Source organism: Chionomys nivalis, chromosome 14 (genome assembly GCF_950005125.1).
Source record: "Chionomys nivalis chromosome 14, mChiNiv1.1, whole genome shotgun sequence".
In the NCBI taxonomy this organism is placed as follows: domain Eukaryota; kingdom Metazoa; phylum Chordata; class Mammalia; order Rodentia; family Cricetidae; genus Chionomys; species Chionomys nivalis.
Window position 1 is genome coordinate 14,304,136 of NC_080099.1, and position 18,972 is coordinate 14,323,107.

Sequence of the window (18,972 nt, forward strand, 5' to 3'; positions counted from 1 at the left end):
AGGGCATCCCTGCGCATTGATATGTAGACCGAACGAACGCAGCTGCTGGAAGCCTCCTCCGTCCGCTCTTTTCTTCCCCCCTTAGCTTCTCTAGGCCCCCGCCCCCCATCGCGTGGATTCTTTGCCTGATCCAGTTCGTTTCCCTCCGGTCTCCACATTTTCCCTTCCAACCCTCCACTTCTCTGGATCAATGGATAGTAAGGTTCCAACTCTCAGCTCACACACCGCTGGCGGACACCCCAGTAACAAGTGAGAGCAGAGTGCTCCGCCCGGCATTCCCCTGCCTCTGTCCCCTTTCCGTTTCCCCAGCTCTCAGAAGCCAAAGGAACAGCATCACCAGCGTGAATTTTTCTCTCCAACTTTATCCAACCGACTACAAGGAAGAAGCTTCAGCGTTCTAACGCATGGCCAGCCACGGGATTGCTTTGCGTCTCCTCTCTAGCCCTCCTGGATATTCCCTTCATTGATGCCTCACAAGCCCCGCGGAGAGCTGTCTCCCCTTCCCTTGCTCTCTTCGTTTCCTTGAGTTAGTTGTCCAAGGTGCTATCGGGGTTCGGGAGCTCTTGGACCGAATGGAACTTTTTGCTGCCTCTTCTTGCTGCTGATTGTGTCTCTGGACAAGGAAAAAAGGCTTCGCAGGCAGAAGAGGCGCAGGGGAGGTGGAGAAAGAGGTGGAGGAAGAGGACGAGGAGGAGGAGGAGGAGGAGGAAGCCGAAGGGGCTCGGTGCGGGTGTGTGCATGTGTGCATGTGTGTGTGAGTGCATGCGTGTGAGTGCCACCGCTGCCCAGGACCCCCGGCCCCGAAGGTGTTGGCTGAAATATGGAGAATAGTCTTGGATGTGTTTGGGTACCCAAGCTGGCTTTTGTACTCTTCGGAGCTTCCTTGCTCAGCGCGCATCTTCAAGTCACTGGTAAGAGCTCTGTTCCTTTCTTCTCTACACTCCCCCACCCCTTATCCCCTTCTTCTTCCAGTTTCATATGGAGAATAGAATTAGAGTGTAAGAGAAATAAAATATTCGGTGCTCACTCTGCCCACCGTTTCCTCGCAGATGATAAAAGAAAGAAGACTTTTCCCCCCTGGGGGCGGAGGATATTGGTGGGTTCGAGGGCATCCTATCGCGTTTTTTTCTTTCAATCTGGTGCTTTTCTCTTGCATCTTTGCTTTTGTAAATACTTGTGTTGGTTTGGAGGAAGAGCTTGCCAAAGTGATGGGGACGCTGTTGAAAATAACTGGGTTATATCCTCAGAGCCTCAAAAACCTAGGAAGAGGGATGTGGATGGGGGAACAGGAGCAAGCAGAGGATGACATCCAGGGAACCTAGAACACGTCTGTGCGGGATGTAGGGCTAGGGTTGTTTGTGTGAATATGTGCAACCCTGGGTTTGCATTTTTGTACTTGCTGATGGTAAATCAAGAGAGGGACAGAACGGATATACGTTTGGAGTACTTTGAATGAGTGCATAACAGTGCCTAAAGAGGGGCAGAGCTGCAAGGAGATATGCATATTTGAAATTTTAACGGTAGGCAAACGTTGTTTGCTAGCTAAGTCTCCAAATATCTCCAAGACACCTCCAAACTCCAAATGATTGATGTTCTGGGAAACAGGCCTCCTGGCCCTGGCACTTGGCAAGCGTAGTTTCTAATTAAAAACAAAACTGTTGAGGGGACTAGATGGGGCTAAAGAAGGAGAAAGAAGGATCTGAGGGCTCCGAATGCGGAGCTGCGGTTTCTGTGGCCAAAGGAATAAAAACCAGCGAAGTGCTAAGATTTACTGGTTTTGCGGGACTCCACCACAAGTACGTGGGCACTGGGTATAGGGAGCCTGTCTGCTGGGGAAAGACAGAACAGCTGCTGTGTGAGCATGCAACTCCCTCCGGAATCGACCTTTCCTCAGATCCCAAGACCGCCCCGGCTGGGGCCAGGAGTTGGACAGGAGCGCCCCAACCTGCGCCTTGGAAATTAACACGGAATAAAATTAAATCACAGCAGCCAAGTCCCCAGCCTCCCTAGAGTCCTAAACTCCGGCTGTCTGGTACTGGCTGCAGAACCAAGGGTTGCGAATGCTTCACGGTGGCAAGGGATTCAGGCCATGAAGCAAGCCCCAGCCAGCTTTGCCACTAGCCAGCAGGATTAACGTGAGCACACACGCGCTGGGCTTTCATCCTTCTCTAGGCAGCCGGAGCTAGCCAGCGAGTGTGTTTGTGTGTGTGCGTGTGTGTGTGTGTGTGCTTGCTGTGTGCACTCCTCTGATGCGCACGCTTACCCGCACCCTCATCACAGTTGCCCGCCCTACCTCCTCCCTCTGGGCGGTCCCCTCCTCCCTGGCTCCTCTCTCCCAGAGCTTTGTCCTCCGTAATTATTCCCTTTGAAGGTGGGAGGTAGGTGTGAAGAGGCAAGGGGTAGTTTATCCTTGCTGTAGTGAGAAGTGTCTTCAAAAATTCCCTCCTTAAATGGCAAATGCTCACCAGCAGAGTAAGCAGAACCTTCCTTGTGCCCAGAAGATTGACTTGTGTTCTCTTTGGCACTTTGGGAGCATCTGAACAGAAAGAGGGAAGTTTAGAGACGTTCCCTGAGAATCAGAAAGCCCACAGAAGAGAGAGGGAGTAAAGATTGAGGCTGATAATATTGAATTAAGTAAAGTGTGCAAAAATGGACAGTGTTTTCAGTTACACAACATTTTAAAGCCATTCCCAAATGACTACTACCCGGTACCGACTGGTGGTAGATGAGTGGATAGATCAGATACGTCATATTAATCTCTAAATTAAAGCTTCCATTCACTTGGGTTTTTTGCTTGTAGTCAGTTGTTTTCTACTGTTTTATTTTAATTCCCGTCTCAAAATTTTCTCTTCTTAGACGATTCTAAGCAGAAAAAAAAATCCTAAACAAAAATATACACATGTAAGGAAAATGCCAATGGATAATCTTGCTGATCTTTGTTCTAAACTTCTTTACATTTCGAAATTCATTTTGGGGTCTTTGCACATGAAGGTGATGTGGTTTGTGCAGGTCCTCGGAAAGTGGGCGGTGCACTTTGAAGATGTTGCTAATTCAGCTTGCTCCAGGCACCTTTGCTCCCTTACCTGACTATTACCCTTTTCCTTAGTAGCAATTTTTGGGAGCATGGCACAGAAGAAGCATAGTTCGCTCTAAGAAAAGACCAGTAGGAGGTGCCCTTAATAAGGCCAAATGTCTAGTTCACCAGCATTGAAATTCCGACTCAGCAGAAGATTTTTAAAGACTTTGTTGATCCGGTAACAAAGGATTATGGAGACTAGCACAATAGCGTTGGTCCTTCCCCTCTTTCTAGGCAAAATGTGGAAGTTGTCGATTTGAATGAGATTATTATGCCAGGACAAAAAGGACATCCCCCAACAGTGTCTGTGTGGAGTGAGGGCTTGAAGCTGGGAGCAGAAGAGTGTGTCTTTTTAGTTTGCTCTTGGGGGGTGCCGTCTTCTTTTCCTTTTTCCTTTTTGTTTTTTCTTTTTGATGTGAGTCATGTACAGAGGCACCAGGTAGAGTCTCAGGATTTCAGGTAAGAAGGGAATTTCAGACGTTAATGAATCCCACAGGAGGTTTACCCATTAATTATTTAATTATTAATATATGTTTGTGTTACATTTGGTGAGAGTTTACGCACTCTAGACATAATGAAGTGAGGCTTGTTATTGGCTCTATCCAGCCCCCTTTTCACTCCGACAGCCACAGTAGGTCAGATGCTCCTTATGCACTTGATGCTCTATGGGGGGGGGTTGTCAGGACCTGGGGTTGTCTGAGTAAGCAGGTCCTCCTCTGTTCTGCGAGTGCTGCAGTATAAATCACGAGTGACCTGCCACAGTATCCATTTTCCACCCTGTAGCAGCTGCCCTCTGAGTGATGAAGCATGTGAAATGGCCCGCACATGTGTTATATGTGAATATATTAGGCTCAGTGCATTTGCTTTAATGCTCTTAACAGCAAGGCTACTGTGAGGGCCTGATAGTCACTTTTTTTTTTTCTGGAAAAGATTTATAACTTCTTAGTGTGTGTGTGTGTGTGTGTGTGTGTGTGTGTGTGTGTATTCCATTTACTCCCTGGCAAGTTAACCTCTCTGCAGACTTCCTTGCTTCATTGGGGAGGATGAACTTTTGTCTTGAATGGAACACAGCCAGACTGTCCCTTTGGGGTCTTTTCTAAGCCAATAGGAATCTGACATTTGGAGTAGGGGGTTCATTTGAAAAGCTGGGATAGTTCGCTGCTGCTTTTATTGCTTGTTTGTCTCTAGAATGAAGGAATAATGCACCACCTAAGGGAATCCCAGCACAGTTACCTCAAAGATACTTTTTATAAGAACATTTCTCTCTTCTTGGTTTATGCCTCCCACCGTATGTATTCAGCATTCTAGGATTTCTCCTACATATGTGATTGTTCCTGAGATGTTACTAACAGCACACAGTAATGCCAAGTAATATAGTATGATCTCTGTCCTCAGCACACAGACTACTTTAAATCCTGTAATCTTGGCCCTGTTCCTCTTGCTGGCCCTGAATGAAAGAAGAGCTGAAGTTTGTGAATTGCGTCTTTCCTTGAGAGACTGTCCTAAGATGATTGTTTAGAGCAGATAGTCTTACAGTTTTATGAATAATTTTACCATCTTAAACTAGGTATATGAGACTTTTTCCTCAGGACTCATCCCTGTCAGGATAATTAGTAAAGGATATGGTTGCTACGAATCATTGTCTTTCGTTAAAGCACGATGGTACTTGCAGAGAAAGCAGCTTTCCCCAGTCCCCTGCCTTCTCCAAGTGTGTCCATAAGGGCACTCATGACTTCATTAGTGACGTAGTGTTGGCTTATGTCCAACTCTCCCTAGTTGCCACAGACCTGGCCTGGGTTACCATCAGAAACTCATGCCAAATTAGAAACAGGTTGCTGTGTCTGGGTATTTGTTGCAAACGTATCTTCTCAAATGATACGTTTTCATGTACCTACACTGATAATCTTTTAGATGAACTGTATACGTAAGTTTTAGAAAACCTTAGTGTTGCTTGGGTTAAGAGAATAATGACATAAAACCACTGAGGATTGCTTGATTAATTACTGATAAAAATCATCATATAATAGAAAATATCATAACCTCTGATATGGAATGGTGAGTGAACATTCAATTAATAAAATATAAACATGATGTTGCCTTTTCTGTCTTTTCTATGTCAGTTTGACAGAACAGAGAAAGTCTTGAGAATTTCATGGCCCTATTGAGTCCTGGCTTGGTGTCATTGATTCAGGGTTGGAAGACACCAAATTCAATATTTGGACAATACCCCATGAATTTTTAAGCGACCTACTATGGTCTGCTTTCTTCTCTGTTTGCTGTCCCTAGAGAATTCAGCAGCTGCCTTCTCTATATCATAGTATGATATCAAGGCCACCCTCTAGATGCAACCCAGTAAAGCCTTTCTTATTGAGAAACCAAGCCCTTGTTCCGTAGGCATTCTGCTTAGCCATGTTATATTACACTTTGGAAGACTTGAGAATTTTTCTTAAAAATAATTTTTCAAATGTTTTTGAGTGCTTCTTTCAATGAAGAATAAACTACTCAGAAAAGAGCTAAGCAATACTGTTAGACTAGGAGACTCACCTGTTGCCTCTGAGCCAGGACTATCAGCATCCCAGAGTTCACAAGCTTTGAGAAAGGAGTAAGCCCTCTAGAGTAGTGGGTGATGCTTACCAAGGCAAGTGATTTGGCCACACTGTTATTACTAAGTTAAAATAGAGAACTTCATTCTATGTCAATACCTACTCTTTTCAACATTCAGAGCATTTCTCAGTGTCCTTCTAATATCCATGGCATTGCCCTGTCCCAATATATTTAAGATACTTTCCCTCAAACTAAGACCACATAAAGTGAATATTCAACTTGCTGATAAGAAAGGATAGGTAATCGGATTGTTTTCTCTGTAGACCAATAAAAAAAAATCACGAGAGAAAATTACATGTTATATATGCCAAATGAGCAACAGCAAAAAAAAAGTGCAAATTATTATGCACCTTTATAATCACAGCACTCAGGTAAATTGCAGCAGAATTCCATACCACACATTTCCTTCTCCCGCATGAGTGTTATCTCCCTCTCTGTGTGCTTCTGAGGTTCAGCACTCTACTAGTGTCAAGAAACACAGGTTGGCTGATTGGTGATCAAAATTGCTATAGAGCTCTAAAATTCTCTGACAAATTTAGACTGAGGTTTAAAAATCCCCTTTAACACAACTCTTAAGTAAAAATATTTTTCCTTGATAGTTCAGAAATGTCCCAACATTGTGCTATGATATGATATAGAAATATGTAATAATGTGTGTGACTGAACATACTTCTATTTTCATTATTGAGGATAAAATGCCAATGGTCATATGAGTATATATTGCTTTCTATGAACAGGTTTTTTAACAACCATAGTTTGCATAGCTTTCATTTCTTGGGGGGAAAGTCTGGCACAGAAACATAAAAATCATTTCAGATTTATTGATTATATTTCTCTAGTACACTGTTATGGCATGACTTAAGTGGGAGATTTTTCCACTAAATTTTTGGAACCCAATACCCATAAATCATTTATGGTTCTAAATGTATAATTTCAAAAAACCAAATTGTGTAGCAGGGTTTTTTTTTTTTTTTGATTCTTTGGGAATCTCACATCATGCACCCTAATTCTGCTCACCTCTGAGTCCCTCCGTATCTGCCCCTCACTGTTGTAGCGCCCCCCAAAGAAAAGTTAATAAAGAATAAAAATAAGATAAACACTAATAAAAATATTTTACTCCTCTGTCTTTCATTTTTTCCCATCACTTCTTCATTCTTCTCAGTGGCATTGGGAGCTGCTGTGTGTCATGTAATGTACCCGTTTGTCTCAATCGCATTACTTGCAAATATTCATTGTGCACTGAGTTCTTGGTCATGTTCAAGGCCTCTGACTTTGGTACGCCATCAAAATTGGCCCTCCACCAACATTCCTCTCTGATGTCTTATTCTTGCATGGAGCCATAGAGATCTTGTGGCTATAGTTCTGCAAGATCTGTCCTTTCAAACACTCCAGCAGATCATAGATGCGACAGATGTGGAGGTGTGCCAACTTTAAGCCATGGATGTGTGCCTGGGTGGCAGTTGAGTTGAAAGGTTCAGATTGCTGGGACAACTACCCTCGGGTGAGGGGTGGAGCCAGCTCTCCCATGGTGGTGGGTGGGGCTAACTTTCCCAAGTGTGTGTGTGTGTGGGGGGCAGCTCTCCTATTAAGGGTGGGGCCAAATGTTAGCTCAGTCTGCCCTCAAACTTGTGATCCTGCTACCTCTGTCTACTTCAGCAAATCCTACCAATGTGTACCACCACAGCTGGTTCTGTAGCTTCTTTTGGATTCCTTTTATACAGAATTCCCTGGGCATTCATTGCAGTTTTGAAATTTCTACCTTGTTTTCTGTAGTTGGCATTTCCTTAGGCTACCAACAAGCTCCCAAATAAAGACATGGAGACTTATTATTAATTATGAATGCTCAGACTTAGCTTTGACTTGTCCCACTAGCTCTTATAACTTAATGTAACCTGTTTCTCTTCATTTACATTTTGCCTTGGGCCTTTTTGTCTTTCTTTTAACTGTATGTCCTACTTTCCGGCTTCCTCTCTGTCTGTCTGGCTGACTACTGGGACTCCCTGTCATCTCCATTTATTTCTTCTCTGAGCCTAAGTTCTTCCTGCTACTTACTCTCCCTTCCTGAAAGTCCCACATATACCTCCTCCTTTTCCATTGGTCATTTAGCTTTTTATTAGACCAATCAGTTGCATTAGGCAGGCAAGTTAAAACAGCAACACAGCTTAACATAATTGTAAGTGTAACACATCTTTACATAGTTGAACTAAAATTTCACAACAGTTTTCTTATAAGATCTTATGCAGATCTTAAGGAAAGGCAATTTCCAGACTATCTAGTACAAACACGTTCTGTTTAACTTGTTGGCTCTTCAGAATTTTTGTAATAAAATATTACCCAGTTGAGTTGTAACCTGATAAGAAAGATTATCAATATGGTTTTATTCTAGGTCATCTAAAATGTGCTTAAATATATATTTACATTTTCATAGGGATATAAAATACTTAGATGTGATATAAATGATGCTAACTCAGGCCATTTGTTTAATAAGTGAAGTTTCATGTTGGGATTTAGATTTTCACCAATAGAATTTTAGAGAAATTTTTCCACTCATTTGCTGTTTAAGATGGAGAATATGATTTAGCCTATTTGTCTTCTATTCAGGTCATCACTATGATACCGTATTTACATTACACTGATTGTTTCTAAAAGCCTGAAGATATAACATTGCTTTTGTTTAACTTAGGGTACAAGTTTCTAGTTGTGACATATTAAAAAAATTGATCCTGTATTCAGAAAATATCTTTTCTTTACATTTTTATGTCTAGTTGAAACTCTTCCCTGTCCCTTTTTTATTTTATTTTAATTTTCTCAGTTTTATGGAGATTGTCTTTCATGCAAGAAGACCGACTCTAAATTGGGACCCAAGTCCCTTGTTAAAGGAAAGAGCCCTAATTTATTTAATTAGTAGGCTTGTGGTGTTTCTGAAATCTGATATATTAATTTGGATGTCATTTGTTTTTCATGAAACATAAGTTTCCATGTTAATGGAGGTGTGGACCAGAGCAATGCTAATGTTTTCTTGGTTACAATATCACATAATTTACTTGTATTATGAGCTTCACATATATACATAAAGTATCTGGAGTAATTAATAGTAACACTAAAGATAATAATAATAGTTACAAAACAAACATTGACAGGTTTTGTGTGTGTGTTAACCCTTTCAACTTGTAACATTATCACAAATGCATCTTTCTTTAACACACTACTTGTTTCCTTGCATGTGCTTGTAATTAAAGAAATACGTTTCTCTTTTCTTATTTGCCTTATGGCTAAACATTAAGTATCTGAGAATACCTGTGTACATGCATATGGCTACACTCAATCCCTCTACTCTGTAGTATTCCATGACATTAAGTGATTATAACTAACCTAAGCTGTTGTTGACAGACTTTTTTGAACTCCAACTTTTCTGTTATCTATCTTTATGGTTTCAGCATTTGTCTAGACATTGTCCAGTAAAAATTAATCACCATTTCCAGGCATCCATGTAGGTATGGAAATTCTGAGCCATGTAAAGGACATCTTTATATTAATTGTCAATGGCATACCACATTTATTATAGCCCCACATCAGGAACATATGAACATTTTCTTTGTTTCATGTCTCCACCAACACTTGGTATTTTCATTTGCTTAATTTGCCTTCATCTGGTGGATGTGAATTAACATCTCATTATGGGTTTAATTTGCATTCCCCTGATTGCTAATAAAAGTGCACATTTTTTTTCTCATAAATTTGTTGGCCATTTGAGTTTGCAGCAAGATACTTTATGATTCTGTTTCTCCAACTGAACATCCATTTTATCTCAGTCATTTTATTGGTGGTTACTCTGTTTTACTTACTAACCAACCTTTTGATTTTAAACGTAGATATCATCAGTAGTCTAACTTTTAGTAAGTTGTTACCTCATATTACACCAAGTTTATCTTTCCCCAGGCACTTCTTAAGCATTTTCCCAAAATGCACATTTAATTTATCTAGAAAAAATGCCCTTAGTCACTTTAAGATTATTTATTCTAATGAGCAACCTTTTTTCTTTCCCCATATCTTTACTTACCCTTTAAGTAAACACAGTTCTGGGGCACCAGGCTTAATTGTAGGTACGTTAGGCCTCTCCTGAGTGTAATGGAACCAAAGAAAGGTTGAATTTCAGTCCTAATGGTAGATACCAAATCTTAGTAAAAATACATCCTAATCTGGTCATTTGACCTTGAATATGTTTCCAATACAAATAAAATATATAGGAAAAAAAAACACTGTCAAATTTACAGCGTATTTGATTGTTGGTTAAGACAGCCTGCGTTTGAAGAAATATATGCCTTCAACTTTTATATGGGTTCTTAATTTATTCCAGTTGGTCTCACTGAGCAGGTTAACAAAGGTCTCCGGAATAAGTACAACATTTGAGTACACTGGAAGTGGCCTCTAGCAGGTTGCACTCTGTGCTGACTCAGAGATGTGAGCCATGCCTGAGGCATCTAAGCAAGCCTCTGCATCATCTGCATCCAGACTGCTCCAGCCATTGTTCCCATGCCTTTGCTCAGCCTCATGGGATTGCAGAAGAATATAAATTAGAGAGAAAATCTGCAAAGCTTTGCCTTTCATGTCTAATGTCTGGACAGAGATGTTCCCTGCAGGACAATTTCTGGTTATTTTCTCCCTGATTTGAAGCATCTCAAGGGATGGTTTGTTGACTACTTCCCCTGGGAAACATTTCATCAACACAATAGTTTTTGCTGTTGGAAATTCACTTTGTGATTTATCTTAGATAATGCTGTTCCAAATATTCTTCTCAACACCTGTGCTATAGAACCAGGGTTCTTGTTTTCCCTTTGCAATGACACAGCCTTTTCTATGGTTCAGAGAAGGCTAAATCATTTTAGCTCTAAGTTGTTTTTGTTTCCTGGAGTCATCTTTATTTTACCTAACCATAGCAAAATAGTTCACTTAATTTTTCCTCTTATCCCTCCAGAATCTTAATCACACTTACATTAAAAAAAAAAGACACTGAACTCCCTCCAGTTTATTTAGCTCTTTCATTTAACCAAAGGCCCTAAATTTCGTGTAATTTTCTCGATAAGATTTCCCAAGTAATGCACTGTAAAATGTAAGTTCATCATACGGTCTTCCCCATGTTATACCCAGGGATTTGGGTTTTGTCTTCCAATACTTGGGCTCTCACCTTTCATGTAGTTTCTCCAAAGCCCAAGATAATTGTTGAGCTATGATAAGATCAAATGAGATCAAATATTTAAATCAAGATCATCATTATGGATATTTAACAGGGATTATGATGTGCTAAATGGAATGTTTTAATGTATCTCTGCCTTTCATGAGTTATCTTTAAGTCAATGAGACAGGCACATACATCGATGAGTGAATGGCATGTAGGACAGAATGAAGTGCTCATTAAGAAAAACACCAACAAAGTGGGGAGACTGAAAAAAAATCAACTATTATTTTTACACATTCTACCGTTAATATGTTAGTACTGGCAAGGTGGGCTGACAGAACCAATTCTCTTATCCCTATATTCTTAGAATTCTTAGATTGACTGAGGTTTTCTTTATGTGTGTGTTGTTTTGTTTTGAAGCATTGGGTGTAAATAGTTGTCAATCACGTGTGAACTAAGCCATATTTAAACTAAGTTGAAAGCAACGGCACATAGGTATTTTTATCCAAGAATTTAGGGGTTGAAATATGGAAAATTATGAGCATCAAACACCTTGGATCACAGAGTGAGTTCATGACTAGCTTGGATTACAAAGCCAAATTATGTCTCAGTAAAAAAATAACCAATAAAAAGAAGACAAAATAAGCGGTGAAATGAAATGTAGTACAATGTAAATAAACTAAGACATACACGTGAGAAGAGTGAAATTTATCATGGTTTTTCTTTCAGATCTTGGCAAGTGTTCTATAAACACATTGGCACACTCCCATGGCTCCTACACATTTATTGAGTGGTCCAGGCAACTTGTTCAGGTGGTGATGGAGTTAGGAGCCCATTCAAATTAGCAACAAACAGGAATAAATCCATTACTCTACAATGATAAAACACTGAAAACAGTGAAGACAGCCAAAAAGCAGATTGTGAAAACTGGGGTTGACTTGGCAAAGGAAGAATAAATTAGAAGTTAAGAAGAGGGTATTTGATAGGGAGCAGAGAGAGAAAGGCAACGAGGAAAAGGTGATTGCCTCAGCCCCATGGTAGCAGAACTCCAATCTTGCTTCAGGAAACCACTGTAGGGTACTGATCTAGATGACGCTGCAAAGTCATCTTTGTCCTCCACCAACAGATTTTCACACTCTGGGAACTTGCAGAATCTGTAGTAATGAGTTCATATCAAGGAGCATTCTTTAACATTTTCACATTATTTAAAATGTAGGTAAACAACGCCTGACCTAAGGTTCCACCTAACTCTTTGCTTTAGCTCCGTTTAGCATTTCTCTCTAGCTCGAGTTCATTCCCTCATGTGTGGCACAGTAATACTCTCTGCCGGGGATCCAAAAGCCACCACGCTTGGCAGAGATCTAAAGTGGGCCACAGAAACCAAAGGACAGAATACCTACCCCAAAATGATACCAGGTATTTAGTCCAAGCAGCATGTCAAACATCATACAATTTACCTAAATTGCATAGACAACTTTTGCCCTAATTCATAAGTCAGTTATGAATTATAAGCCAGTCTCTCCTACTTGTGGACTGTTGGATTTTATGCATAGACATAATACAGTTAAAGAGAAAGAGTTTTAGAAAATATGGAGAGCTAAGAAAAGGTAAAAGTTTATTTATGAGTGTGTTCAGGAAGCAAGCTCCACTGGGCAGAGAGAGAGAACAAGATTTCACTTGTTTGTAGTACTAGGATTGACATGGGGCATTTCCTCTTTGTGTAGCCTCCCGAAAACTATGTATCTAATTTCTCTCAATGAACTAAAGAGAAAAAGTGAGACTAAGCTTTGTTTAAAAGTGTAGATCATTTTTATTTCAGTATGCTACATTCTACCACATTTTCTCGGCATTGCTGTTTCTTCAAATATTGTTAAATGTTCCCTTTGCTGATCAAAAACTCAGTGGCTTGCAACTACATGATATTACTGTACCCAATAATAGTTTTGCTATTGAGTCCGTTTTTACCTCCAGGGTCAGGCTTTGTGGTCTTTGGACATGAAGACAGAGCGGACACAATCTAGAATACAAAACAAAGCTATCCAAGTAATGGATTTGACTGAAACACCTATGGCCACTGGATTTCAACACTCCTGTCCCTTAAATGGACAGAAAATCAGCCTATATGTTCCAACCCTAAATTGATAATAAAAATCACTCCAGTGCTTAAATATATAGAGTTTATATTTCAATTCACTTGTAATTACTATTTCATAAATAGAATCTATTGTTAACATAATCTTAATTTGCCCTATATTAAGATGGATTTTACAAATGCTACATTCACGAACATAGGCATCCATTGTAAAATCCTCTTCAAGTGCATTGTTTTGTTTGTGTGTGTAAGAAATAAAACAAATCATACTTTACTAACAATTTTGACATCAATATGGGTTAGTGAGTCTAGGCTCATGCTTTGCTGGATTTAGGGGTTTAAAGCATAGCCCCTAGTAGGTCATTCCTCACTGTAACACTGGTCAAATTTGGTAGCCTATAACAATTTGTATTCTACATTCAAACAATCATTAATTATGACCCCTTTTAATTTTAGCTACATGTGTTTTCTTCAGACGTATTGAACTTGCTCTCTAGCATGAATGCCTAGAAGCTGATTCTTGCTTTGTTAACAAAAGGAATAGGTAGATTATACCCCTGCGGTCTTTTCTCTGGGGGAGCATATCTCTTTTGGATTCTTCCTCAGTTTAGGCTATCTTCGTACTAGTTAATTTAGAATCTCTGATAACTATCCAAGTCTAATTAGTGTTTTTAATCTTCAGAAGACTGTGATACACAACCACTGCACTGGCTCTCGTTGTCTTAAGGTATTGCAACAGCTGTTTGAGCTATTGTCCACAGAACAAAAATATTCATATCACCTGGGGACTCAGAAATTCAGAAAACCCGGCCAGTGCCTTGACTTGCTTCTTTGGGGTGAAAGGTGATTTAGAAACATTGATCTAGGAGACAGAGATTTTCCCAGTCCTTACAACCATAACTGGTCAGCCAAACAGAGCAGAAATGCAGTGCCCTCACCACATGAATTCAAACTTAGTTTTCACCATCTTTGGGTGGCCTACCTTTAGGTCTTACAATGGCTAACTGTCTGCACATCAAAGGGGCTTCTGGCTTGTTGTTTGCTGCTACAGTACTCTCAGAGGTCAAGACATGCTTTATTTTTCTGGAGATAGAAACCCCTTGGAAGCTGCTTGAGTATTCAGTCTCCCTCCCTCCCCCTCTTTTTCTCAAGGAGACCATACACTTCAAAAAGGCTCTGCTGGTTTTCATTTCCCATTTCTCCCTCCAGCCACTCTCTTCTCTCTGGGAAATACTATGATTCAGGAGAACAGGGAGGCACATAAAAGGGAGGCTGTAGCCCTGAGTCATTTCCACCCTGTGTCCTTCAGGTCAGTTCTGAAAGTACACACATGCTAAAAGTGAGGTCCTGGTGGAAGTGACCCCAAACTGAACCTTGCCTTTTGATTGGAAATGGTCTTTGGGGCATGAAACAAACCAACTGCTCATTTGTCTGAGCTTCTGTGACGGGAAAGAAAGGGCTTAACTGAAATGTTTAGAGAGGAGTAAAGCTTTCGGGCAGGGAGCTATCTCAGCGCGAGGCTTTGAAGCGTTTGCTCTGCCCTGCCTGGTTGAGAGACAAGCTTTAACCAGAGCTCCAAATCACAGTGGAGTAAGAGAGGCCGTGAGGGCTCAGCTGTGCAGACTGGATCAATCCGAATGAAAATCACTAGTGTTCCCACTGGTGAGACAAGTTTCTGCTTAGCTCATGAACTGTAGGCCCTTCTCTGGTCCTGCTAGAAAATGAGTAGGGCTTTTGTGAAAGGTTATGTAAGGCTGCTGTTTTACTTTTCCCCTCAGAGTTAAATTCTATTTATAGAGGGGTGAACCGCCTCCCAGGGAAACTGCATTTCCCTAGCTATAACTTAGCAAGAGAATCCAATCAATTTTCAGCAAAGAATTAAGGAACAAAGGCAGAACAAAATCCAAGGCAGAGGTTCTGAGAAGTACAGAAAGAAAGACACACAAAAAGAACAGTATCGCGCTGCCTGGGTTGCTAGAGGAATTATATGGTGATGAATTTTTTTCTGTTTGCCGGGAGCTTCCTAAGAAGTAGAATTTACAGTGTCAATATGGAGCCGATTCCTGTAAACTGTGATTGTTGGTCTCCCTGAATCAGGTCATTCTCGTGTAGATGCATATGGGAAGAATCTAGGTGTTTTTGTGTTTCTTTTCTACTGGGCTGTAATGTCTTCAGCTGATGTTAATGTTACTGCTCAGCAGAACACCACCAAGTGATTAATACTCTGCTCACCATACGGGGCCAGAAGCAAGGTCTATTAAGAGGTTGTTCTTCCAACAGTCCAGAGAGTATGGGTGCCTGATTGGAGACAACTTGCTTCTTAGCTATTTATCAGGTCACTGAGACCTTACACTCTAATCTTGCAGGGTAATCAGAGTGAACACTCTACAGTGACGGCTTGTTTTGGCCTATCACTCTGTTGATAAAGCCAGCAACACTTCTCTGTTGCCAGGAACAGATGGACCACTTTAAGTGTGAAGGTGTCTTTTGAGTTCCATTGTGTGTAGTAGTTTGCTCACAACTTATTTCCACATGCTGGTCATTCACGGGCTTGCACAGACACTCAAGGTACCCCTGTGTGTACTACTTTCGAATGTTCAGCAAACCACAAGGCAAACTTCTAATTTCCTGAACTATTTAACACAAACAGGGCTACCCTCTGATCTTTTTCTCCCCACCTCCCATTTAATTCTCCTTGATTTTTTTTCTTTTGTATGTACTCTGTTAATAATTTTACTGGCAAACTTCCAGAACGCCTGTGAGAAAATAAAAGTCAAGAAAATCCCTCAAATGTTAAATTGCAAATGTGTGAACTCTACAATTTGCTATCTCCATGAGTCCTGGTCCTAAGACATCCAAGGTATTTGTCAACTCCCATGCTGAATATGAAAAAGGGAAGAGCAGTATAAATAATTGCTTCCTACATAGTAATCCCAAGCATAGATTCTGGGTTGACCTTAGGACAATCATTCCTGAGAATTGGGATGAGGCACAATAATATTAAAATGTTCATGTTCTAGAAACTAATGGAGAAGTCAAGACAAGACCTCAGAAATAAGAATGGCTTGGCAAATGAGGCTGAGTCTTTTATGTAAAATGATTGGTCAAATACAGAAAGGTTGTTGGGGTTGTTTTAAATGGCTGTGCTGTTGGATAGATGAGAAACAGGACCCCAGAAACACTTAGTGAGCAACCCCCTCATCACAAACCTAAAAGTGGGTAACCATAAAACACTTCTACACACCTTGGTGCAAATCTTGGCACTGTCAAAGATGTCATGAAGGTTCAGGGTCCTAATTCCCTAAATTTGTAAAGCATCACTGAATAGTTATATTAAATATATATTACACAAACAGAAACCTTTAGTCTTTTTTTTTTTTTTTTTTGGTTTTTCGAGACAGGGTTTCTCTGTGGTTTTGGAGCCTGTCCTGGAACTAGCTCTGTAGACCAGGCTGGTCTCGAACTCACAGAGATCCACCTGCCTCTGCCTCCCAAATGCTGGGATTAAAGGCGTGCGCCACCACCGCCCGGCGAAACCTTTAGTCTTTAACATGTAATACAGACTAAACTATTTCTGATTTTATTCATTCATGGCACATGTGCTTATTAAATTGACATTTGACATATCATATGTACCCTAGAGGAGTTTTATAAAGAATATAAAGAAAATATCTTTAACCAGGTGTGATGGCACATACTTTTAATCTCATCACTTGAGAAGCAGAAACAGGCTGATTTCTCAGTTTGAGACCTGTTTGGTCTACAGAGTGAGTTCCAGGACAGCCAGGGCTATACAGAAAAACCCTTACTTTAAAAAACAAACAAACAGAAACCAAAAACAAACAAACAAAAAAAAAAACAAACAAAAATATCTCTGTCTCTACAGTCAACAAAATGGTTGGGAAGAAGACTTACACTGTTTGGAAAAAAAATAGACTCAAGGTGAGGTATCCTTGTTATTAAGATATAAATGAATTAAGTGAGAAATATGAGCAATCAATATGAAAAATATGAGAAAGCAAGTAATAGCGTCAGAATGAATTCCTAAGTGAAAAGGGGCACTGTTGGGCGAATGAGGTGCCTGAAAAGGAGGAAAGATTCCCCTATGGGACACTGTACTTTGTATTTCACTTCCGAGACCTGGTTTTCTGCTCCATGCTGGCCCTAGTTCCCATCACCAGTAATGGTGCTCTGTTCACTAGCCTTTTCTTCTTTTTTTTTTCTTTTCCTTTTTATTGATTTTCATTGAGCTCCACATTTCTCTCCACTCCCCTCCCTGCCCATCTCCTCACCCTCAACCCTCTCCCAAGGTCCCCATGCTCTCAGTCTACCCAGGAGATCCCATCTTCCTCCACTACCCATTTAGACCAGATCTATGCATGTCTCTCCCAGGGTCCCCACCATTGTCTAGCTTCTCTGGGACTGTGATCTCTGAGCTGGCTTTCCTTGCTTCATGTTCAAAGACCACTTATGAGTGAACACATGTGACAATTGTGCCTCTGGGTCTAGCCTCTTCTCCAGCAGCTCTATGAGAAGACTGGGATAAAGGGAGAGGAAGAGGTGACAAGGTCATCAAGAAGCAACTGGCAGCATAAAGACTGTGATTTTAGAATGAAGAGGCTCTGCCCATAAGGCTTCTCCTAATAATTTTATAGGGATCTTGAAAGAACGGATTGCTCAGAGAAGGGCAGATGCCACTAGGCACTGATTTCTAACACAGAAATGTGGTAACTGGGGAAACAAATTTATACTGTGCACTGCAGCCGTGAGTCTCTGCTGGACCCTAGTGTGCCCATCTTAATTCCTTTTAGCTCAACTTGAAAATGCATTGATGATCTTCGGTATATAGTATCATCCCAAACCATCACAGAATTTCTCTACATTTTATACCCAAAAAGCAAGTAGCCCAGTCTATAATTTTCAATTTATATCCATTTATATAGCTCTTTCTTTGTCTTTTCTCTGAAGATTCTGATTCATATAAGGTTATAGTAATGAACATTAAATGATGATGTTGAGAATAATGATGCCACTGGGTTGTCCTAATACTTCCTGTTTTCTATCCCTTTGAAATGTACTTTCTATCTTGGCTGTTAGGAATTTCTATAAAGGGGTCAGAATCATTAGTCAAACTCATATGTTTCATCAATAAGGTCATAAAGATTGCAGGCTATTTATCTTTGCTGAGAGAAATATTCAATGTTTCATCTGTTCTTTAGGGAAGTTACCTGCCCTGGAAGAAAATCCCTGACCTGGTGTTGACTCTTAAAGCACACCAGTGTAGAACTTATTAATTTCAAAGCAAAGATATTCTAATATATTCTCCTTACTTAGCATCCATATTTTCATTTCTCACCACACTCTGCAATAGAAACAGCAAGAATTCCTCGGAGAAATAGCTGAGTCTAAGGCTAGGGTAGAAAAGGTATAAGATAAGCCTGGGGCATCTTAGAGTGCCAGACAAAAAATAATAAGGAAGTTCTTGTTTATGGAAAGGAAGAAAAACATCTATAATAATAGAAGACAGCAAAGGGACCCAAGAGTTCATGAGAATGGCTCTGGGTGGTCAAATATGGAACATACAAGCAAGAAATTGTGTCAAAATATTTCAAATAATTATCAGACCCTGTACTGATATAAATATATGTGTAAATAAATAATTAAATGAAGATTATAGTCATACATTTAGAACAAATCCAAAGTATATATATAAATATTTCACTATCATACAGGTAGAAACAAATCTAACCCCCCACCTTGCTGAGGATTGACTGTATCTGGTGATCTAATTCCAAAGAGAAGAACATGTGATCTAGTGGTGAGCAGATACTTTTAGTGGAAAACCTGACAGCCAGGTGCCACAGTTCATTCTCATCCAGATGATGAAGATAACAGCTAACAATGATAGATTGTCTTGACAGTATGTGCCTTTGATATGATGGGAAGAGAATGGTACCAGTGTGACCTTCCTCCTTTAAATCTATAACTCCCTTCTCAGGAGAAAAAGATATAGCCTGTACAAGC

General features: G+C 40.4%; 1 protein-coding gene across 3 annotated transcripts in view; it reads left to right on the forward strand.

The window, feature by feature from the left end:
- The first annotated feature begins 237 nt into the window (after window positions 1-237).
- Dcc (DCC netrin 1 receptor) overlaps window positions 238-18,972 on the forward strand; it is a 1,032,721-nt gene continuing 1,013,986 nt past the window's right edge. For all 3 annotated transcript variants that reach the window (XM_057788956.1, XM_057788957.1, XM_057788958.1), the window contains exon 1: window positions 238-911. In XM_057788956.1, the coding sequence (XP_057644939.1) occupies window positions 821-911 (91 nt within the window). In that variant the 5' untranslated portion in view covers window positions 238-820. The remainder of the gene's footprint in view (window positions 912-18,972) is intronic.